We start from the raw sequence: 24,166 nt of genomic DNA on the forward strand, positions 1-24,166 counted from the left end.
TGAGGGCCTGACGCCCAGCTGCTCACCTGGGCCAGCCGCTGCCCGGCCTCAGTGGACACCTGCCGTTCTTGCTCGCGGTCCATCTTGTTTCCCAGGAGAAGGACGACCACCCCATCGGACCCCGAGTCCTGCACGTGAAATATACTACCTCAGACACACACGGTGAGCAGGCTGTGGTGGGCCAGGCGCGGGGTGGATTGCGCCCCGCCCTCCAGGAAGCTGACTGCACACCTTTCCCCTCAGCCCATGGCCACCTTTCCATGTCACACCCACTCCACACCCTTCCCACACCCTCCAATCTTCCCTTCAATCTACAGGGAGTCTGCCCCTCCTCTCTGCCTGCGGGCAGGTCAGCCATTTTCCAAGGCCAGCCTCAAAAGTACCTCCTCTAGGAAGCCTTCCAGGATTGCTCCCACCCACACCCCTCTTGTCCCGCCCGTGCCTTGATTACACAGGCTGGCTTGGCTCATTTCCTAATGGCTTCATGACTCCTACTACTATACCAGCTTCCGTCTACTGAGCGCTTACTCTATACCCAGTGTCGTGCCAAAGGCAATGATATCATTAATCCTAACAACTGTATGAGAGAAGTTGGAAAATCGAATTCAGAGAAGTTGAGTCGTTTGTCCAAGATCACAGAGTTGGGGCAGGGTAGTTGGGATTCACACCGAGGTCCTGTCAGACCCAGAGCCCAGCCTCCTTCATGTATGGCCTTATCCTACTTCTCTGTCTTCTCTTCAACTAGACTAGAAACTCCTACAGAGAAGGCAGCTGTCCTCCCTCACAGCCCCCTGCTGTGCTGGTGTATACTGCAGGATTTCACTATATATGTATCAATTAGGCACATGGGGAAAGACCTAGAGATGGGTGGGCAGATGAATCATCACTGAGAGTGGTACTGGACTTGCACTATTCCCAGGTGTTAAGAAGACATCTCCAAGCTACCGTATATAGGAAAGAAATGTTCATAAGATAAAGGAAGTAGTTTGCTTTGGAGGCTGTACTGTATGGTTGTGGTTTTTCTGTGTGACTATGCTCCCAGCCCATCCAGCCACATGCCCTCAGTGGGTCGCATCACCCAAGTGTCTGTTGGGTCATTCGTAACCCTGGGAGTTACAAGGGGGTATGGGCAGGATGCAAGTTCCCTCCTGGCTCCCCAAACGGGGGCCAACCCCAACGGCTGTCTGCCTACCTGGAGACAGTCCAGCCAGTAGCGCACGTGGGTAAAGCTCTCCTGGGAGGTGACGTCGTACATGAGTACCACTCCATCAGCCTTGCGGAGGAGCTGCCGAGTCATGCTGTGGTACCTGTCCGGACGGGCTGCGTGAGGCCGGGCCTGGGGGGCTGACCCCGTGCCCGGGCCTCTCTAGGCCTTCGCTGCTTCTGACTGCTTCCTGACAGTTTTCCTTCTCACAGTGCAGTGCTTGTTGAATAGGTGACAGTCCTCACGGCTCAGATTTCAAAATGTGCCAAACAGTACCCAGTGAAAAGTCTGTCCCCCCCCAACACCCCCTCATCCTGCCGCCACTCAGTCTCCCTCCCCAGAAGCAATCAGGGTTCGTAGTTTCCAGAGGCATTTTATGAATATACACAAATGTATACGTGCACACATGCACACACATGTTAAACACAGTGTAAAAGGCTCACTGGAGTCCTTCCCGCTCAGTAATCTGTACTTTGCCTTTTCAGTTAATAAAGCGTCTTGGAGGTGTCTCCCCAAGGGGTATCTCTTTTGCAGCTTCCGAATATCCTACATATTGTGTGGAGAGATGCTAACTGATTCAGCTGGGCCACGATTCCCGACGTTTCAGTCATTTTGAACATGGTGATACTACAGTCATGTCTGAGTTTATCAGCAGAATAAGTTTCTGGAAGTGGAGCTGCTGGGTCAAAGAAGATGTGCTTTCTTTTTTTTTTTTTTTTTAAGAGAGAGAAAAGAGCATGAGTAGGGGAGGGGGACAGAGGGAGAGAGAGAGGATCCCAAGCAGACTCCATGCTCCAGGCAGAGCCCGATGCGGGCTTTGATCCCACAACTGTGGGATCACGACCAGAGCCGAAACCAAGAGTTAGAGACTCAACCACTGGAGGCACCCAGGTGCCCCAGAAGGTGTGCCTTTTAAGTTTTGACCACTGCTGTCTCACTGGAAAGTGGCAGGCCAGCGTTTTCAGGACAGGTGACTGGGCGGCTGCCCCTGAGGGCCGAGCTGGGATGGCCCTCCCCGCTGCCTGACAGGCCGAGGGGCCTCTGGGTCTCCTGACCCCTCTTACCCGACTGGGGCTTCACTCACCTCTCCTTCCCCGACCTCTTAAATCCTTAGGGGCTGGATCCCTTTTATGCACTTGATTGTCTCTCGCCTATGTTGGACTCCTCAAGGTCAGGGCTGCCCCCCACCCCTCTGTATCTCAGGCCCCCTGACATCACGAACTTAGACGGCGCCCGTTACCTCTCCTGGCCAGCCGTGTCCCAGAGCTGCAGTGCGAACCACTTGTTGTCCACCAGCAGCGTTTTGACCCGAAAATCCACTCCTAGGACACACAGAGGGCATCAGGTCCGCTTTGGAATTACCATCCCCAGGACTTCCAGCCAACACCTGTCCCCAGTACCAGCCTCCAGGCTGCCGGGCTTCCCCTCGGCTCTCCGAATCCCATCCGTCCTCCAGGGAGCCTTTCCTGAGCACCTAGCCTGCGGGGGTCACTGCCCCCACTGCACTCCCATGCCCTGGCGGTCGGTGCCAATTTGAGGTACCTTGCACTGTACTGACCTCTATGAACGTATCTGTCTTCCCAACTGTACAGCAATGTTTATTCCTCGGGGCACCCACGAAAGCCAGTTTCGTTATTTTGTTTTTAGAATACTCCCTGTTTCCGTCCTAATTATGGCATGTATCTGCCCCCTTCAACCAGACAGCAGGGTAGAAACAGGCAGCGGAGGAGGGTGGAAGGAGCACTGCCTTCAGGGATGCCTGACTGGGCTGTGAGCTGTCCACCCTCTGTTGCTGTACTGGCCGTGTGACCCCAGGCAAGTCACTTTACCTCTCTGAGCCTCCCTTCCTCATCCGCAAGATGACAACTTAAAAAGACCCACGCCGGGGCGCCTGGTGGGCTCAGTTGGGAGAGCATGCAGCTCTCGATCTCAGGGTCATGAGTTCAAGCCCCACGTTGGGCATAGAGCTCACTTAAAATAAGTAAATAAATAAATAAATAACTATCTGTAAAAAGATAATAATAATTTTAAATAAAACAAAGGGACCCACCTTGCAGAGTGGTTGGGAGGATTAAATGACTTATGTCTGAGGCTCACTCCAGTTTCCAGAGGGGGTGCTTGAGAGGCGATCATTTTCATCATTATTCTTTTTTTTTTTTTAATATTTATTTATTTATTTTGAGAGAGAGCGTGTGTGAGCAGGGGAGGGTCAGAGAGAGTGAGAGAGATAATCCCAAGCAGTCTCTGCGCTACCAGCTTAGAGTCTGACACGGGGTTCAGACTCAGGAACTATGAGATCATGACCTGAGCCGAAGTCGGAAGCTTAACTGACTGAGCCACCCAGGCGCCCCTTGTCATTATTCTCATCTCCCTGAGCCCTAGCCCTTCACATTTCCCAGCTCCACCCACTGTGTGGTCGGGCTTTCAGACCCCCCTCTGTCCCTGGAAATATGAAGGTAATAGTGAAATCCCAGGGAAGTGTAGAAGCTTTGGGGTATACCTTCTTGTCAACCCCTACTTCCCAAGGAAATCAGGCAGAGCAGGGGATGAGTGAGAGGGGCTTCTGTGTCCCTATCCCCACACCCTTCAGGCCCACTGCAGGCCCCAGGCCAGCTCAGGAAAGGAGTCCCTCTTCATACCAGCCCTGAGCTTACGGTGACCTCCAGGAGCGCCTGCTGCTGTCCCTGGTGGCAGCCAGAACCACAGACCACCGCTTGTCCCCAGCACCCATGCTCTCCACAGGAGGTGACCGCCTGGGCAACCGGACTCTACAAAATGGTGATGCAGAAGTCTGAAGCATCCACTTCTTTTTCCTGCCCTATTTCCTGAAAGTCTTGGGAAGCCCAGGGTCTGCAGGAACTCTGAGATTGTCTAATCCAACCCCGGGTGATAATATCCAGCTTCGGCTTAAATACCCACCATGTAACCTACGAACGACTCTTAACAAGTATTCCTCACATTTCATAACTCCCCCATTCCCCCCACTGTCCTGCCTCCCTGCCCATCCTTTCTTCAGCCCACCCATTTGGTCCCCATACTGTCCCGCAAACATGTTATAACACAACCACATAAACAGTTAACAATATAACAGTTATCTCCTTCCCAAGGAATCTGCTATTTACATTAAGAATATAACAATTCTCTTCTTTCCAAGGAATCTCCCCAGGGAGAGAGTAAGGCTGAACCCAGGAGAGGGTAAAACCCAGAAGAGGGTAGGGCACGTGCTTTGAAGGCAGGAGACTCTGGGTATGAACTTTGGGCCCAGCGAGGGCAGGAAAGTTAACCAGGTCTTCAATGATCTGCTCCCCTCATCTGTAAAATGGGGATATGGAAAAGCCTGGCAAAAACGCGCATTCAGACATAGCCCGTTTGGCTCTGGCTCTAGTCCTCCACCTAGCCCTTACCTTCTGAGAGGGGGTGAGAACGGGAAATGTTCTAGACTGAGGAAACCAGCATCCTCCCCATCGATAATGAAGCCAGATGGATGGTAGCCACCAGGGGGCACCAAATCGCAGCTGGCACTGGGACAGATTCCGGTCACCCACCTGGCTCTCAGAAAGCTCCCAAGCTGCCTAGCGGTGCGCGTGTCCTGCTGTTTACAATCGTGCATCCTGTTTTTATCGATTGAATTTTGTGGGACCTTCTTACCACATAATAATGGAGGCAGACCAGTTATACAGGGAGGGCTTTTGTAAGGAATGAGGGATGTAAGAGCCTTGTGCACCGTAGGTCGTCAGTAACCGATAATGCAGTGATTAATAATGGTGGCCTTACAGGGGCGCCTGGGTGGCTCAGTCGGTTGAGCGTCTGACTTTGGCTCAGGTCATGATCTCACAGTTCGTGTGTTCAGGCCCTGCATGGGGCTCTGTGCTGACAGCTCGGAGCCTGGAGCCTGCTTCGGATTCTGTGTCTCCCTCTCTCTCTCTGGACCTCCCCCGCTTTCATTCTGTCTCTCTCTGTCTCTCAAAAGTAAATAAAAACGCAAAAAGATTGTCAAAAAAAATAATAAAGTTGTCCTTGCAGACCCTGTGACTGTGCTTAGCATCAAACCAGGCCAGCTATGAGTTCCCTATTACCGAGGACACTGCGTTTTTAACTGGTTCCCCAGGTGAGGATTCTTAGAAAACAGTCTGAGAACTTGTCTCAGAGCCTCTTTTTCATGAAGGCTGTCATTTACTCACTGGCCTGGCACTGGTCCCCAGTCAGCCTACACCCTGCCTGGCATGAACATGCGGATCACCTCCGTCTTTGTGCCTAAGTGGGTCTTCTCTTCATTCCCGAGCTCAAGTTTCTGTGGCTCTAGACAGTGCCAAGGGGTCATATATCCCAGCGTTTTTAGGTAGAGGACTCTTTGTGTTTGGCGGCATTTCATTTGCAGGGCCACTGAATTAGACATTAGCAAATATTTACTTATAATAATAACAAAAACAGGGGCGCCTGGGTGGCTCAGTTGGTTAAACGTCCAACTTTGGCTCAGGTCATGCTCTCACAGTTCGTGGGTTCGAGCCCTGCGTCGAGCTCTGAATTGACAGCTCAGAGTCTTGAGCCTGCTTCAGATTCTCTTTCTCTCTCTCTCTCTGCCTCTCCCCCCTCACACTGTCTCTCTCTCAAAAATAAATAAAAACATTTTTAAAAACTTAATAATAACAATAAAAGTACTATTTATTGAGCACTTATGACATGCCAGATATTATTCTAAGAGCTTGACATGTACTGACTGAACTAATCCTCACAACCATTCTAGGAAGTCAGCACTCTTGTCCCCATTATGCAGATGAGGGTTTGGGAGCTCAGCGGTGTTAAATAATTCGCCCAAGTTCATACTGCTAGCCAGTGGCAGAGAGGGGATTTGAACTCGGGTACTAACTGACCATGCTGTAGAAACGCGTTCTGGGTCAAGTATTCAACTTGCCCATGACAGCTTCCGGCGGCGGGAGCTTGGCTGACTGGCCTGGGGGCGGGGGTGGGGGTGGGGGTGGCTGATCCTGAACCAATGGGAGCGGCGGGGACCCTGCAGCGACCCGCCCACAGGCCGTGTGGGCGGAGACTTGCTTGTTTTCACCATCAACCAGCAGTGGCCCCTAAATTGCAGGGTGCTTTGTTGATGGGGCGCATTATAAGCTAATCAGATCAATGCAGCAAAGCAAATTACCTATAATTAGAGATAATTAGTAAGAGTAAGATTATGCCCACATAAAATAAAGTCTAATGCAGGGCCGGTGGCCAGGAGAACGTGCAGCTTCCTCGGAGATGGCTCTCTCTGGCCCTGCTCCAGCTCCTTAGCCCCGGGCCCTGGGCGTCCCTTCCCTCCCCCCCCCCCCCCCCCCCCCCCCCCCCCCCGGCCCAGGTGGGCCCTTACCCACAGTAGCTGTCAGCCCAGGGTTGAAGGTGTTCTGGTGCAGCAGGTGTAGGAAGGACGTTTTGCCCACGTTTGAGTCTCCCAGGAAGATGACGTGAAAGAGGTGATCAGGGTCGGCGGGAGGCTCACCAGCAGCAGCGGCGGCAGCGAGGGGCCCTGGGGATGGGGTCGGCCCAGCCTCCCTGCAAGCAGTTCCTGGGTCTTCGGGTCTGTTCTCTGCCCTGGATGGTAGGGTGCCTTGTTCTCCTGGGGGAGCAGCTGTAGGTGAGGGCAGAGGCTGGGTTTCCAGCTCAGCCATGGGGGGCAGGCTCTGTGTGGGCTTCGGGGGCCCTGCTCCATCCCCGTGCTGAGCCCCCTCCTGGGGAGACTGTTTTCTAGAAGCAGGGGCTTCGGCTACAGCCTGAGCCTGCGGTGCCTCATATGAGAGGGGGGCCGGTAGACCATCCTGCTCGGGGAGTTCTGAGTGCCCAGTTTTCAGGCCATGACCTCCGGCTGGCTGCTCTGAACTGAGGTCTTGCCTTCCTCCGTCCACCTATTTCCTTTCCTCGACCTTGGGCTCTTCCTTCAGACTCCTGTGGGAGAGGGCAGGCAGGCCTTCTGGCCCCAGGACGTGGCTGTGAGCTTCTCGTGGCCCTCCAGGATGGGCCTCCTGCGCATTGGGGCGCAGCTGGCCCCGCTCCAATCCCTCCGTGGGAGCCCGACCCGCAGGCTCCGGGTCCTGGGAGGGCTCAGCCAGCCCTGGGGCGGGGGCTCCGGCTCCTGGGGACCCCAGTCCTGGCTCGGAGCCAGGGGCGGGCGCGTCCTGATGGAGGGCCTCTCTCTGCCTGCGCAACTTGTCTGGGACAGGCCCCGGGCCAGGGCTCTCGTCGTCTGGGTAGGAGGCCTGGAGCTGCTCGCTGGGCCCAGCTGGGGTCTGGGGAGGGGAGGAGGTCACCGGGGCAGGGGGTGCATCCTCCACAGGAACGAGCATTTTGAGTGCAGCCGCCACTAGGCTCCCTGACTCCTCCGTCGGGGCCCCTGGGAAACTCCTGTGGAAGGTGGCCTCAGGGCCAGGCCCCGACTCCTCCTTAGGCTCCGGGTGGTGAGGCTGGACGGGCTGCTCTGGGCTGATGTCCTGCCCATCTAGGTCTGCTCCTGTCCCCGCCTCAGCCCCGGGGAACGCCCCCGGGGGGCTCCTCGGAGCTTCACCCAGGTCTGAAGGTGGCTCCTGACTGAAGAGCACAGCATGCGGCTCCGAGGTGGAGATCTGCCTGACTACCTGGGGCGTCTGGGAGTCTGAGGGGGCTCTCGGGGTTTGGGGGGGGCTCCAGGAGAGCTGCAGGGCCCTGCGCGAGGATGCGTTGAAGCTGCTCAGAAGCTCACCCCAGGCGTCCTCATCCCCAAACAGTTCAGGCAGGGGAGCCTCCTCTGAGGACACTGCCTCGGTGTCTGCAACCTTCTCCTCGCCTGCTCTGGGGACACTAGACAGGGTTTAGGAAGCTGAGGTCAGGAGAGGGGCAGACAGATGTCACACCAACACCCTCCTCCCCCCACCCCACCCCCATCTCTGCCCAGGCAGTCCTTCTCACCCCGCATGCACCTCCCTCAAACAATCCTGCCCATCCTTTGGAGCCTATATGAAGCCTCACCTCCTCCAGGAAGCCTTCCCTGACCATTCTGGCCCATCTCACTCCTCTGGGCTGTAACAGGTAGAGTGAGTGCCTGCCTGGGATCCATTACCACACTAGACTGTGTGTGTGTGTGTGTGTGTGTGTGTGTGTGTAATCCCAGTTATGTGACTTTGACACATGACTTTCCCCTCTCTGTGCCTTACTTTCCCTGCCTGAGAAGTGGGCATGAGACTGTCAGCCGGGAATGATTGTTGTAAAGCTTCAGGAGGGAGATTCTGGGTGTGTTCCGGATGCTGACCAGAGCCCCAGAGAACTCCCTCACCTCCTTCAGGAAGCCCCTGGTCCCCACCTTAGCCCAGGGGTGGCAGCTACTTGCCTTGGCTCATCCTCCATCTGCCAGGACACGTGGCCCCTGGCGGCATTCAGCTGCCCTCTGGTCTCCCGCAGCCTCCCCTGCACCTCCTCCAGCTGCCCGGCCAGGTCACGCTCGGCCTCCCGAAGCTGCTGGTTCTCGGCGCTGGCCGCCTGGTGTGAGTCGCTGAGGTGGTGCAGCTGGGCCTCCAGCTGCAGGAAGTGGCATGAGAGGAAGAGAGATGCACACATGCCTTCCAGGGCCACACACAGCCCCCAGAGGCCATCGTGGGGTATAGACCCCAGGCTTCTGGAGACCCGGCTTCAACATAAGATTGGAGGGGGGCGCCTGGTGGCTCAGTCGGCTGAGCATCCGACTCTTGATCTCGGCTCAGGTCATGATCTCAGGGTTCGTGAGTTCCAGCCCCACATCAGGCTCTGCGCTGACAGTGCGGAGCCTGGTTGGGATTCTCTGTCTCCCTCTCTCTCTGCCCCTCCCCTGCATACTCTCTCTCCCTCAAAATAAACTTAAGAAAAAACATAGGATGGGGGGGTTACCCCTTACTGGCCTAGTGAGCTCCATGACCTCACCCAGGAGAGACACTTGAATCGCCGGGGTAGGGTGGAGAGAGGGCTGTATAAGAACTACAAACTGCAGCACCACTAGGGCCCACCACCTAAGTGGGATCATACCCTCCTCCGCTCAAAGCTCTGTGACAGTTGCTCATCTCCGAACCCCATCTGGTCCGCAGGGAGCTCCAGAGCCAACAGCAAGTCACATGACTCGGAGATGGCACGCAGCTGGAGAACTCAGAGTGGAAGGCGGAACCCTCACCGGGGCATCCAGGTCCCTGCAGAGTCCCTCCCACCCCGTGACATCTCTGACCTCCTCCTTCACTACCCTCCCTCCCTCTGTCTGCTCCAGCCACAGGTCTGTCTCCTTGATGCTCCTGGAACATTCATAGCATGTGTCTACCTCAGGGCCTTTGCACTTGCTGTTCAAGCTGCCTGAACTGCTCTTCCCCAGATATCACATGGCCCAGCCCTCATCTCCTTCAGGTCTTTACTCCAATGTCAACTCAGTGAGGCCTTCCTGGACACCCCTGTCAAAACCCTCCTATCTTCCTGCTCAATTTCTCTTCTTTTCCTTAACACTATCTCACATGGTACAGATTTTAGTTGCTTATTTTGTTGGTCATCCATCTTCCTGCCTAAGGGAGGGAACTCCATGGGCAGGGGTTTGTGTCTATCATGTTCCCCAGAACCTAGAACAGTGCCAGGCACTAGTAGGTGCACCGTAAATAATCATTGGGTAAAGGAATGAATGACCTTGGGGGAGAGCTTCACGTTGGTGGGGGTTGGGACAGAATGGCCCCATGTGGAAAGCCCAGCCTCCTCCCTTGGCAGAGGCGCCTGCCTCAATTTCCAAGGAGCAGTGGCTGTACTGGCACCTGGAAGTCAGCCTGTTGGGACGGTGAGACCAGGTGGCGGGGCCAGCCAAGGGCAATGGGGGGAATGGGTCTGGGCACCTTGTCCGTGGCTGAAGGAAAGCTGATTGTCCTACTAAGGACAGTGGTCTGGGAGCTGAGAAAGGAAGGGATAGCAGGGCAGCGTCTCAGACCCAAAGGCTCAGCCATGATGCTAACTGGAAGTGACCAGAGGCCGTGGGGCCTGGGGTGCCAGGGCAGCAGGGAGCTAGGTCAGATTCAGAGGCAGTAACAACTGCGACATGTAAAGCACCTACTATGTGCCGGGCACCACGCCAGGCCCTCGAATATGGTAACTTGTCATCCCAGCGGCTTCTAGGGCAAGAGTTCTTTTTATTTTTTTTTTATTTTTTTAATGTTTTATTTATTTCTGGGAGAGAGAGAGAGAGAGAGAGAGTGTGAGCAGGGGAGCGTCAGAGAGAGAGGAAGACACAGAATCTGAAACAGGCTCCAGGCTCTGAGCTAGCTGTCAGCACAGAGCCTGATGCGGGGCTTGAACCCATGAACCAGGAGATCATGACCTGAGCCGAAGCCTGAAGCTCAACCGACTCAGCCACCCATGCACGCCTAGGGCAAGAGTTCTGATATCCACCTCTCCGATGAGGAAACCAAGGCCCAGAGAGGTTAAAAACCTGCCTGAGGTCACTCAGTGGACAGTGGAGACAAAAACCAAGTGCCACAAAGCCTCTCCAACGTGGAGACCTCGTGCTTGCCCAGTACCTTCCTGCTTCGAAGTGCTTTCCCATTTATTGCCTCATTTGACACAACTAGCATGGGAGAGGCAGTAGACGTGACTATTCCCATTTTACAGATGGGGCAACGAAGGCCAAGACAAGCAAAGTTATCGACTCAGAACTGCATGGCACTTAATTGCAACGGCAGGGATTTGAACCTGGACCTTCCCAGCGCTCCCTCTGCACGGCCTGGCCTCATCTCAGAAAAGGGGGCCGCCCTCCTCTGGGAGCCCAGGAAGCCCCATGAATTCTCAGGAAGTGGGTGTCAGAGTCTGTGACTGCTCAGAAGTTGGGCCCCCGCGGAAGCGCCGTCACTCACCTGCTTCTGGCCCTCGGTCAGCCGCTGATATTCACGCTCCTTGGCCTCCAGGACTTCCTGCATCTGGGTGCTGAAGGCCAGGCCCCGGGAGTCGCTCTGCGGAGCAGAGAAATTTCACCCCCTGCGCCACACATGTTAAGCCCCAGCGGGGCCTGGCCAGCCCTCCCTGCGCTCCGCCTACCCAGGCCCCAGGCCAGAGTGTCCAGGATGTCCCAGCAGAGAGGGATCCCAGGTCTAGCTTGTGGCAACGAGGACACAGGCCCAGAGAGCGAGGCCTGGCTGCGACGGGCAGGGGGCTCGGGCTCAGCACACCCCACCCCCTCTCCCAGGAATGCCAGCCGGTCCAGGGCTAACAGGACCCACGCCCAGCAGCTTCCTGCTGCCCCCACTGGCCAGGCTCTGGCCCCACTACTTAGCCGGCGGAGGAGTCCAGGGCCAGGGTACAGGGTGGGTGGGCTGCCCGGGGCTGGGGGCCACCTCGGCCTGCAGCCGCTGCTTCTCCCGGAGGATCTGCTGCTCCGCCTCCTCGTAGAGCCGCTGCACCTCTCGATGGTGCTCCGAGTCCCGCCTGGCAGGGGGGTGGCAAGTGGGCAGCGTGTCAGCGCCCTGGCACCCCGCTGCTGGCAGGGGTGGTCTGGGCCTGGGTTTAGGGTCCACCCCACCGCTCACCTCAGCAGTCACTGACCCCCGCCACCCTGAGAACACTCATCCCAATAACACCCCTGACCCGTATGCCCTTGACGTTGGTCACCGCGATCCTGTCATGCTGACTTCTGTAACCAGCGCCAAGGTGTTGGTCCCCCTGGCCCCGTCGCATGGTCCCTATTGCCCCATCACTCCGTCCCCACTTCCCGCTGTCACCAGCCCCCGCCCCCCAACTCAGACCCCCTGGCAGGGCGATGCCCGCGCCAAACCCAGGGTTGCCACATACTTCCTGATCTACGTGAGCGAGCGGCCCTGCACCGAGACACGCGGGCTATTCCCGTTACCAGCTCTGTCCTCGTCACCAGGCCCCCCAGCCCTCCCTTCCTTCGGCTCAGCTCTGCCCTCCGGCCCCCAGCTCCCAGGCCCCGCGGGGAACCCCCGCCCCCATACTCCTGGAGCTGAGGGAATCCAGTTCACATCCGGCTGCAACGCAAAGAGCAGGTCCAGCGCGTGCCCCACTCACTTCTGCAGCGTCAGCTCCAGAGCCTCTTTGTCGGCCTGGGCCTCCCGCAGGCGGCTGGTCACCCTGGCCAGGAAGCCCTCCAGGTTGCCCGCCAGCTGGGGCTCCTCCCTCCGCAGCTCCCTCCACAGCTGCCAGACCTCCGCCTGCCTGGGGAAGCGGGGAGCCAGAGACAAGATGTGAGGTGGGACCAGAAGGCAGGGGGTCCCCACTTCTCCGTTGTACTGGTTACACTTCAGGACACCTGCCCCCCCCCACCCCCACTCCCGGGGCCGCAGAAACCTGTGTATACCCTACCGGGGACAATTCAAACTTCCACCTCCCCAGGAACCTTGGCCAGACCTGCCCTCTACCTTCCTGAACCCCCAGGCACTCTCTCTCTGTGGTTCGGGGATGAGCTATGGGGTGGGGGGAGGGGGGACTTGGGGGCCTGATGGTCCAGGGCTTCCATTGCCTTCTCTCTTCTCCCGCTCTGTGGCTGTGTGACTTTGGTACCTCCCATGCCCTCTCTGGGCTTATTTGTAAAATACCTGCCCAGTAAGGTCTCTGGGGAATGTGACCTGCCTGCCAGAAAAGCATCAGCTTGGAGCCTGGCACAAGGCTGGCGCTCGACAAATGCTGCTTTCACACGGATTTAATTAAGTCATGAAGACAGACGCCACAGGCCTGAGCCCAGGCCAAGCTGCCAAGCGGGCAGATGGCTCCCCACCACACCTGCCCCGCCAGCCTGCACCCTGAGTCCCACCCTGCCCCCCACAAATGCCTGGCCCCGCCCTCGGAGCGCCTGTCCCCACAGAGCCCTATGAGGCAGGTACACAGGCAGAAGCGATTTCCTTGCAGGCTCGAAGAGACCAATGGGACCTGGGAGATGTGAGAGGGGCAGGGTCCCCCTTCTCTGAGCATGCATGAACCCCAGGAGCGAGCCCAGGATCTGAGACAGTTTGGAGGAAATGCCCTCCTCTTCTCCAAGTCTTCCCAACCAAGGGCATCACTGTACCTGAAATCACTCCTTCGGGGGGATCCTCTCCCTCCATGAGTCGTGTTTTTAAGAATGTGAGTACCCGGGGAGCCTGATACCCCCAACCCACTAACCCTGGGGAGCAGTCACATAGGGCAGGACAGGGAGGGAATGAGTGGCAGTGGGTGGGACTCCTCACGAGCAGACACCCCCCACCCGGCTTCATTTAATCCCACAATTGCTCTTAAACTCACTGCAGCTGGGAAACAGAGGTCAAGGCTTAGGCCGCTGGCCTGCAGTCACACAGCTAACAAGTGGCCACACTGGGATTTGCACCCAGCTCTATCGGGTGGCCTCCCACCTTGACACTGGGTCCAGGTGAGTCCTCGCCCCCACTGACCCGCAGTGCCTGCCCCTGCCCGCCCCCTGCCCCCGCACACAGCACCAGCCTTACTCAGGAGGTAAGTGGCCTGCCCCCAGCTGCTGGACAAAGGCAAAGAAGGCCTCTTTCTCCTCAGGGTCAGCCTCCTCTAGCACTGGGAAGCTGGTGGCTGCAGACTCTCTCTTGGAGGGCACTGGCCTCTTTCTGCGGAGCCCATGGGAGCCGGAGCCGAAGATGTTCTCTGTGGGACAGGAGACAAAAGGCAGCAGAGTGGGGCTGGGCTCAGCCCCTTGATCTCCCATGTTGCTCTGCTCCAGCCCTTGGGGGAAATAATTGTATCCGTGTTGGTCACAGTTATACAGGGCCATGTTCATACATTCATCATATCAACATTGAGGATCTATTCAAGTTATGGGGCTCCTGGGTGGCTCAGTCGGTTAGGCGTCTGACTTCGGCTCAAGTCTCGATCTCGCGGTTCGTGAGTTCGAGCCCCACATCCGGCTCTGCACTGATGGCTCAGAGCCCGAAGCCTGCTCTGAATTCTGTCTTCCTCTCTCTCTGCCCAAACTCTGCTCACACTGTGTCTCTCTCAAAAATAAAAATATGAAAAAATAAAGAGAATCTACTCTAGCTATATACTCTGCCCATTTTACGACATGTAAATGCAGATTCCCGGCCTCCATCCCTGTTGTCCCCCAAACTTTTGGAGACTCAGCAGACCTGAGAACTCCTGATGGCTTTGCTGACGTTTAAGGCTGAGCTGTGGTTTGCAGGGTCTCTGCAAGGACATCACCCTTCCACTCCCTGGGCGGGAAGGTCCACCCCCATTGGGAAGGTCAGTGGGAATAGTGTACCCGGGCAGCCTTGGTCTCTTTAGGTCCTTTTGGAACGGCCTTGAGAATCAGGTGTTGGGGACAAAGACTCTGGGAAGTCCTCTACCACAAAATATCACCCTCTGCTGCTCCCTGGGGCCTGGAATTCCCTTAACCAAAGCCTGCCTCAGGCCGAAATAAGACCCGTGGTCTCAGGAATGGAGGTGCTTAACTTCTTGCTCAAGGGAAGCCTTTTATTGGGAGAACACAAGTGAGGCATCAGAAAGTAAGCCCAGAGTCCTCCCTGTAGGAGGTGTATGGTAAGGGGAGCCCTCAGCCAATGAACTGCTCTCGCTGGTGGTAAAAGAAGTGAGCAGGCCTCCTGAGCTAGAGTCTTAAGACCGAGCTTGGTCTTAAAACCACTGCCTGCCCACGCAGGCTTAGTATCCTCATCTCTAGAGCAATCCATATTATCGTCCACCCCCTGAACTGCTCTCAGGCGTGGTGTGAAGGTCGTCTCTCCCCTCCCCATACTGGGGATACCGCATAGGGCGGCTGGCTGTGCAGCAAGTCCCCAGAGGCCCTCCCGGGACAGACATACTGAGCCCAGAGCTGAAGTCTTCCAGGGAGAGGCGTCCCTTCTGCTCCACATCCACCCAGTCGAAGATCATCTCCAGTTCGTCCTCGCTGCCCAGGAAGGTGAACTTGGCCACCTGCAAGGAAGAAGTATTTGGGTGCCGTTCCCACTGGGGAAAGCTCTGGGCCACCCTCAAAAAAAAAGAGGTGTTTGGGGGCACCCATGTGGCTCAGTCGGTTGAGCATCTGGCTTTGGCTCAGGTCATGATCTCAATGGTCCGTGAGTTTGAGTCCTGCGTCTGACTCTGTGCTGACATCTCAGAGTCTGAAGCCTCCTTCATGTTCTGTCTCCCTCTCTCTGCCCCTCCCCTGCTCACACTCTGACTCTCTCTCTCTCAAAAATGAATAAACATTAAAAACTCTTTTTTTTAATAAAAAAGAGGGTTTGCCTTCAGCCACTCCTACCTGCCCTCTCCCCACCTTTGGAGTCCCAGCCCCCACTGCCCCATGACCTACCCTTGAGGCTCCAGGACCCCACCCAAGGCAGCCTCCCTCAGTACGACCTTGACCTTCCTCCACACTTTTTCCCTATCTCCAACCAACATCAAAACTTCTCTGTTCCAAATCTCACCCTTTAGGATCCTAATAAAGGACAGTAGCTAATCCTCCCCAGAATGTGTTTATCGGTATCCAAAAGAATTATCTGGAATTAGAAAATAAGTCCAAAAGGTGGACAGCACGTTCTTTCAGCATTTTGCAGGAGCAAAGGCCACCTGAGCATCTTCTAGACTATAGGAATGTACTTCACTTCCTCCCCTGGCACAGACTGGAGGTCCCAGATTGAGTGAAGTCACACATTAACCTGTAGATTTTGTCTAGGAGAGATGTAAACAATTTTTGTCTGCAGAAACAGAAAACCTCAAAGATTTATGGCCGGTTGTACATTAGCCAGCTATTAAAAATCAAACTCAGTCCTCTCATTGTAACGCTTTTAGCTTTTAAAATGCTCTTTCAACCATTCATAACATCTCTCATTAATTTTTTTATTAAGACATGTGTTGGTAGTTATTCAAGATTTGGGGACGATATTTAAGTGTATGATTAGAGAAAGTTTTAGATCAGTGTTTCTCAACTCTGGCTGCCCACTAAACCTTTTTATTTTTTATTATTATTTTTAATGTTTTATTTATTTCTGAGAGAGAGACAGCATGAACAGGGGAGGGTCAGAGAGAGAGGGAGACACAGAATCTGAAGCAGGCTCTGAGCTGGCTGTCAGCACAGAGCCCGACATGGGGCTCGAACCCACAAACCGCAAGATCATGACCTGAGCCGAAGTCGGCACTCAAACGACTGAGCCACCCAGGTGCCCCAACATCTCTCATTAATTAATGAGTGTAGCTCATTTTATTTATTTATAAAAGCTTTGAGATGGCTTTATTTTATTTTTGCCCAAGGGTCATAATTTTATCTTTTTGAAAATTATACTTTAAGAGTTTGGGAGGTTCTGTGGAGATGCCCCAGTAAACTCAGGTGTCAGAACCAAGAACCTGCGGTACTGGAGAGGTGCGATAGAGCACGAAGGAGGGGGGGCGGGTGGTGAGCAGACACAGAGGGAGACACAGAACCCAAAGCAGGCTCCAGGCTCCAGCCATCATCATGGAGCCCAAAGCAGGGCTCAAACCCATGAACCCTGAGATCATGACCTGAGCCGAAGTGGGACACTTAACAGACTGAGCCACACAGGTGCCCCATTGCTGACTCTTTTGTCGTTATTGTCTTTTTTTTTTTCCTTGCTAATTTTTGTTTTCATTTTTGGTGGCAGCAATGATGGAGAATTCAATTTTATGGACTGGCCATTTGTGACCTCTCTGGCACACATGATGGAGACCTAGTGTCTGTCGGTTAAGAGGCAGCAGAAATCCTGATGTGCTGATCTTTGGTGGTGGTGGTGGTTTGTCTATGTGTGCCCCAAATTGATGAACCATTTTGTACCCACTGGGAAGGAGAACAACTCTTTGAGATCTGGACTGGTGAGTTTTGTGTGCCTGTGTTTACTTTTGACCTGTGGCCTGTGAGTTGGGGGCATGAAGCCACTGTGTCTGTTTCTGTGGGTCTACATGTCTGTAATTCAGAAAGACCTTTAATTCTTCTGTGAGTGTGAAATATTTTTCTGCATCTGGAGGGGATTAATGACTTAGAGTACTAGGTCTCTTACGGGGTGTTCTGTGTTGATTGGTTTATAGAGACATAGAAGTGTTTATATAAATCTAATGTTCTGGCAAATCACAGAAAATAAAGAAACTGAGCTTCTAATGCTTTAAATGTGCTAGATTTTTTAAAAATCCCTCTTACAAGAAATTGCTAGCTCAGAAAGATTTTTAAGGAACCAAGTTAATGGGGGCGCCTGGGTGGCTCAGTTGGTTGAGGGTTCGACTTCAGCTCAGGTCATGATCTCATGGTTTGTGGGTTCGAGCCCCACATCAGGCTCTGTGCTGACAGCTCAAAGCCTGGAGCCTGCTTTGGATTCTGTCTCCCTCTCTCTCTGCTCTTCCCTGTGTGCTCTCTATCTCTCTCTCAAAAATAAACATTACAAAACTTAAAAAATAAAAATAAAATAAAGAAAAGGAACCAAGTTAATGTAATTGATGTGGATCTTTGGATAAATTAGATTGGCTTAATAATTTTGCTTATAAAATGTAAATAATATCTGTGTTTTCTCTGCTTTACATTAAGTATCATACAATTATAACTTTTACTTTTTATAAGATCTGGATTTTTTTTGATGAAGAAATTAGTTAATCTGAATATTCCACACTTCTGATTTTGTCTTCCTGATCAAATAATCCAAAATAATCATTACATAATGGTTAAGATTATAAAAATGTACATTTGGGTTCAACTAAATTGATTCATTACACAATTCCAAGATCCTTAGGTAACTTTACAAATGTGAATTAATAAAGAATTTTTGGTGGTGTCTGAGTGGCTCAGTTGGCTAAGCATCTGACTTGATTTCAGCTCAGGTCATGATCTCATGGTTCATGAGTTCAAGCCTTGCATCGGGCTCTGCACTGACAATGCAGAGCCTGCTTGAGATTCTCTCTCTTTCCCTTTCTCTCTGCCCCTCCTCCCATCTCTCTCTCTCTTTCAAAACAAATAAAATAAAAAATAAAATAAAATAAATAAAGAATTTTTGGCTACCTGGACAGTTTCTGAGAAAACCCAAAACACTGGGGCACCTGGGTGATTCAGTTGGCTAAGTGTCTTACTCTTGATTTTGGGTCAGGTCCTGATGTCACGGTTGTGGGACCGAGCCCTCTGTTGGGCTCTGTGCTGGGCATGCAGGCTGCTTAATAACATTCTCCCTCCTCTCCCTCTGCCCCTCTCCTCCTGCCCCTGTGCGCGCACGCGCTCTCTGTCTCTCAAAAAAAGAAAACCTAAAACATTGATTGCTATGCATGATTTAAGTTTATATCCTTTTACTTCTTATTGTTACGTACAAGAGAGTAGCTAGACCTTTGAGTCATGTTGATGAGTCAATTCATTCTTGCCACTTTAAATAGTTGTGCCAGGTGAAGCAGAGATTCAAGTAGATATTTGTCCATCCAAGTTCATAGCGGCACCATTCATAATAGCCGAAAGATGGAAACAACACACGTATCCACTGAGGGATGAACAGAAAGACAAAGTGTGGTCTGTATGGCCAGTGGAATATTATTCAGCCTTAAAAAGGAAGGAAATTCGGACACATGCTATATATAACATGAATGAATGTTAAGGACATTATGCTAAGTGAAAGAAGCCAGTCACGAAAAGACAAATACTGTATTTTTTCAGTTGTATGAGGAATTCGAGTGGTGCAATTCATGGAGACAGAAAGTAGAACGGGGGCTTCCAGAGGATGGGGAGGAAGGAGAGCGGGAGTGTTTAACTGAGGCAGAGTTTCAGTTAGGGAAGATGGAGATGGTAATGGCTGCTCCACAATGTGAAATATACCTAATGCCACTGAACTCTGTACATAAAACTGCTTAAAATGGCAAATTTTGTGGTATGTATATTTTACCACACTTTTTTTTTAAAAGGTGTGCAAGGAGGGGCACCTGTGTGGCTCAGTCAGTTGAACGTCCGACTCTTGATTTTGGCTCAGGTCATGATCCCAGGGTTATGGGATCGAGCCCCTTGTTGGGCTCCATGCTCAGCATGCAAAACTAGAATTCAGCTCTATCTCTATTAAAATGATAAATTGGTCATAGAGCTCTAAGCAAGAGTTAAAAAGAGGTCACTATCTTCTGTGTAAGTTGCCCAGATAAATGATTCCATATCTCAACAGAATAAATTTCTATACTTTATTTTGGCTTTATCATGTTTCAATTAAAAAAAAAAATCTGGAGGGGCGCCTGGGTGGCTCAGTCGGTTAAGCGTCTGACTTCGGCTCAGGTCATGACCTCACAGTTCATGTGTTCGAGCCCCGCGTCAGGCTCTGTGTTGACTGCCAGCTCAGAGCCTGGAGCCTGCTTTGGATTCTGTGTCTCCCTCTCTCTTTGACCCTACCCTGCTCAGCTGTTTCTCTCTCAGAAATAAATAAAACATTAAAAAATTTAAAAAAATAAAATAAAATTTAAAAAATAAAAATAAAAATAAATCTGGAGCACATGGGTGGCTGAGTCAGTTGGGTGTCTGACTCTCGATTTTGGCTCGGGTCATGATCTCATGGTTTGTGACGTCAAGCCTGGTGTTGAGCTCTACACTATCAGCGTGGAGGCTGCTCTCTCCTCTTTCTCTGCTCCTCCCCTCGCTCACACTCCCTCTCGAAAATAAATAAACATTAAAAATAAATTAAAAATCTAAGGTACCTCTCCTATGAAAGGGCTAAATACCCTTGTAATCATGTTACCTTCTTCTACATTTACCTCAAAATATTTTATTTTATTGTCACTTTGATTAAATAGGTAACCACGTACTATCTCCAAGGTTCCTATGATTCTATCAGTCTAGTGGCCAAAATCTTCTCTGATGGCTCTTTTAATTTTGCCTTCTCAATATTAAGATCCTAAGTTTAGAAAAAATTTTTTTTAATTTTAGGATATCCTTCTCTATATTTATTAAACGGTTCACCACTATTATAAGAGCATTATGGGTACAAAATAACAAGCGTTGGGCAGGATGTGGAGGAAAGGAAACCCTTGTGCACTGTTGGTGGGAATGAAATTGGTGCAGTCACTGTGGAAAACAGTATGGAGTTTGCTCAAAAAATTAAAAATAGAACTACTATATGATCCAGCAATTCCACTTCTAGATATTTACCTAGAGAAAATGAAAATACTAATACAAAAAGATATATGCACCCCCCCATGTTCATTGCAGCATTATTTTTAAGAAAATTTTTAAGGGTATTTTATTTATTTTTGAGAGAGAGAGAGAGAGAGGAAGAAGGACAGAAAGAGAGAGGGAGAGAGAATCTCAAGCAGATTACACACTGTTGAAGTGGAGCCCAGTGTGGGGCTCGAACTCACAAACCATGAGAGTTCAAAACAAAGAGTCGACACTTAACTGATCGAGACCCCCAGGCACCCCTGCAGCATTATTTACAATAGCTAAGGCATAGAAACAACCTAAATGTTTATAGATGGGTGAACAGATAGAAAAGATGTGGTATATATATACAATGGAACATTATTCAGCCACAGAAAAGAACGAAATCTTGCCATTTGCAACAACATGGATGGAACTTGAGGGCATTATGCTAAGTGAATTATGTCAGACAGAAAAAGGTAAATATTGAATGAGGTCACTTATGTGTGGAATCTAAACCAACCAACCAAAAAACTGAGCTCATGAATACAGAGAACAGATTGTGGTTGCCTGAGGCAAGGATTGGGGGTAGGCAAAATGGGTGAAGGGGGTCAAAAAAAGTACAGAATTCTAGTTATAAAATGAATAGGTCGTGGGGATGTCATGTACAGCCTGGTGACAATAGTTAATAATCCTGAGTTGCATATTCAAAAGAGCCTGGGTGGCTCAGGCAGTTAAGCGACCAACTTTGGCTCAGGTCATGAACTCACTTTTCGTGGGTTCGAGCCCCGCGTCTGGCTCTGGGCTGACAGCTCAGAGCCTGGAGCCTCCTTCAGATTCTGTGTCTCCCTCTCTGCCCCTCCCCCGTTCACACTCTGTCTCTCAAAAATAAATAAATGTTAAAAAGAAAGAAAGAAAGAAAGAAAGAAAGAAAGAAANGTCTCCCTCTCTGCCCCTCCCCCGTTCACACTCTGTCTCTCAAAAATAAATAAATGTTAAAAAGAAAGAAAGAAAGAAAGAAAGAAAGAAAGAAAGAAAGAAAGAAAGAAAGAAAGAAAGAAAGAAAGAAAGAAAGAAAGGAAGAAAGGAAGGAAGGAAGGAAGAAGCTAGGAGAGCAGATCTTAAAAGTTCTCATCACAAGATAAAAATGTTTGTTACTGTATGGTGACAGCTGTTAACTGGCCATGTGTTAGTCACTTTGCAACATATGCAGATATCAAATCATTACATTGTATACCTGAAACTAATATAAGGTTATGTCAATTATGCCTCAGTAAAAAATATGAAAAAATAATTTCCAAAAGTGACAAGGAAATTCTCACTTCAAATCCTTGATGCTGAAATATTTCTAATGTTCTTTTGGACAATACAGATGACTTATGAAGTAGTTAAACAAATTCATGAAGGTTAATTAATACAGTTATGTTTAACATCTGCTCCCAAAAGACAACGAACTGATTTGTACCAATAAAGAGAAATCTTGCAATGTTTGTTGCATGTAGATGAAAATAAACACTGAGGGTTTAACCTGTAACAAAATCTGGCATTAAATATGGCTTGGGTTAGGAGGGTGGAGATTAAATTTAAAAATAACATATATTTGTTTGCTTGTTTGTTTATGGTTTGGGTTAAAATAAAAGAGCATCATTGGAAGAACTATCAAATCAGAAGAGATATTCAAGCTTTATATAGGTAGAATGTCATTAACGTAATATTTCAGAAATTGCATGCTTTATGGGAAGGCCCTGGAGACTTCTCAATGTCTTTGCTATCGCTTATCTTCAGGAAGAACACTGATCGAACCCTTAGGAAATAGCTATGTGCTATGTCCCAACAGAGAACTTTCCTCTCTTCCACTCTGATACTATTAGTTATTATAATAAATAACTACAGCTTTTTAGTTGCATCACCAACTAAGTTTTTGCTTTCCTTATTTAAAAATATTTTAATGTATTTTTTAAAATTTATTTATTATTATTTTTTAAAATTTATTTCTGAGAAGGAGACAGCATGAACAGGGGAGGGTCAGAGAGAGAGAGGGAGATACAGAATCTGAAACAGGCTCCAGGTTCTGAGCTGGCTATCAGCACAGAGCCCGATGCGGGGATCGAACCCACAAACTGTGAGATCACAACCTGAGCTGAAGTCGGACACTTAACCGACTGAGCCACCCAGGTGCCCCAAGTTTCTGCTTTCCTACAGTGGCCTGAAGTCTCAGGCCAAACCTGCAGGCCACAAAGGGCCAACCCAAAGCCTTGAGGGAAAGAACAGTACCAGGTTCTATGCTTCTGATGCCTCTGTTTCTTCACTTGAGTACAAGGGTTCTGAGCTGACATCAGCTGACCCTCAGACCGAGCTAGTGGACAGACAATTTCTAGTACTCTTGAGTCCAGAAGTGGCCACCTCACCTGAGATCCAGCAGAACAAGAATTCATTACGTAGAACTGAGTGAATTGTTCAATTGAGACTAAACATTTTAATGTTTTTTTGTTTTTGAGAGAGACAGAAACAGAGTGTGAGCAGGAGGCGGGCAGAGGGAGACACACACCCACACAGAATCGGAAGCAGGCTCCAGGCTTTAAGCTATCAGCACAGAGCCCAACGCGGGGCTCGAATCCGCGGACTGTGAGATCATGACCTGAGCCGAAGTTGGATGCTTAACTGACTTAGCCACCCAGGCTCCCCTGAGGTTGAACATTTTAAATACCATCTGTATCTCACTGACCCCCTCCTGTGTTAGAAACCAATACTTTGGGGGCACCTGGGTGGCTCAGTCAGTTGAGAGTCTGACTTCGGCTCAGGTAATGATCTCGTGGCTTGTGGGTTCGAGCCCCACATCAGGCTCTGTGCTGACAGCTCAGAGCCCAGAGCCTGCTTTTTTTTTTTTAATTTTTAAAATTTATTTCTGAGAGAGAGAGAGAGAGAGAGAGACAGCATGAGCAGGGGTGGGTCAGAGGGAGAGGGAGATACAGAATCTGAAGAAGGCTCCAGGCTCTGAGCTAGCTGTCAGCATAGAGCTGGACGTGGGGCTCGAACCCATGGACCGTGAGATCATGACCTGAGCTGAAGTTGGACGCTTAACCAACTGAGCCACCCAGGTGCCCCCAGAGCCTGCTTTAGATTCTGTGTCCCTCGCTTGCTCTGTCCCTCCCTTGCTCATGCTCTGTCTCTCTTTCAAGAATTAAAAAACTAAAACAAAACAAAACAAAAAAACACAATACTTTTACTGAACTCCTTACTTTCCCTGGTAAAAGAATTATTTACAGGGGCTCAGTAAGAATCTGTCCTCCTTTCTGTTGGGATATAGTTGGATGAATCAACTGTGTAACCAGAGAGTCATGGAGGAGAATGATTCTCACTTAATCAGACATGACAAGTCTATTGTAAAGAGCAGCCATGGAACCAATGTCTGTGAAACCCTTCCAAAAACCTGTCCAGGAACCAGTTGATAAAGAAGGCCACTTCTGGGCAGGAGAGGGACCTTAGAAAAATTGGGAACCCCAAGAAGAAAGGAAACCGCTTGCATTTATAGGGGCTGCAGGTAAAAAGTTGGTGGAGAGAAAAGTCTTGGGTTTAGTTTCCTGGCCTGAGGGTAGAAACTAGGGTGGCCAGCAAGACCCAGTCTGCCCCAGACTTTCCCAGTTGGAACACTGGAAGTCTCCCATCCCAGGCACCCCTCCAGTCCCGGGGAAACTGGGACAAACATTCACTCTACCCAGAAGAGCAAATAATAGAGGTTTTAAATCTAAGGTTCTGTGAAAATTTTTAGACAGAGCTAAAATGGCTTCATACCTTCGAAGTCTAGATTTGTAGAGCACACTCAAGGATGCACTTACGGAAAACTTTCTCAATATAAAAGGCTCTTTTATGTTGAGAATAAGCTTGGGAGATTATTTATCATCACAGAAAATTACGTG

At 50.9% G+C, this 24,166-nt stretch overlaps 1 protein-coding gene across 4 annotated transcripts in view; it reads right to left on the bottom strand.

Annotated features, from left to right (window-relative positions):
* RAB44 (RAB44, member RAS oncogene family) overlaps positions 1-24,166 on the bottom strand; it is a 37,333-nt gene that overhangs the window by 4,112 nt on the left and 9,055 nt on the right. Inside the window, exons 3-13 of one of the 4 annotated variants that reach the window (XM_039235313.1) lie at positions 14,983-15,094; positions 13,642-13,810; positions 12,233-12,379; positions 11,542-11,632; positions 11,065-11,160; positions 8,550-8,737; positions 7,926-8,023; positions 6,564-6,809; positions 2,445-2,526; positions 1,193-1,307; positions 27-128 (exon numbers count right to left, since the gene is read on the bottom strand). In XM_039235313.1, the coding sequence (XP_039091244.1) occupies positions 27-128; positions 1,193-1,307; positions 2,445-2,526; positions 6,564-6,809; positions 7,926-8,023; positions 8,550-8,737; positions 11,065-11,160; positions 11,542-11,632; positions 12,233-12,379; positions 13,642-13,810; positions 14,983-15,094 (1,446 nt within the window). Of the gene's footprint in view, positions 1-26; positions 129-1,192; positions 1,308-2,444; positions 2,527-6,563; positions 6,822-7,014; positions 8,024-8,549; positions 8,738-11,064; positions 11,161-11,541; positions 11,633-12,232; positions 12,380-13,641; positions 13,811-14,982; positions 15,095-24,166 lie in introns of those variants that run through there. The other 3 variants (XM_039235310.1, XM_039235311.1, XM_039235309.1) reach the window with 3 other exon arrangements.

Source organism: Hyaena hyaena, unplaced genomic scaffold, assembly GCF_003009895.1.
Source record: "Hyaena hyaena isolate Hyena2069 unplaced genomic scaffold, ASM300989v1 scaffold_96, whole genome shotgun sequence".
In the NCBI taxonomy this organism is placed as follows: domain Eukaryota; kingdom Metazoa; phylum Chordata; class Mammalia; order Carnivora; family Hyaenidae; genus Hyaena; species Hyaena hyaena.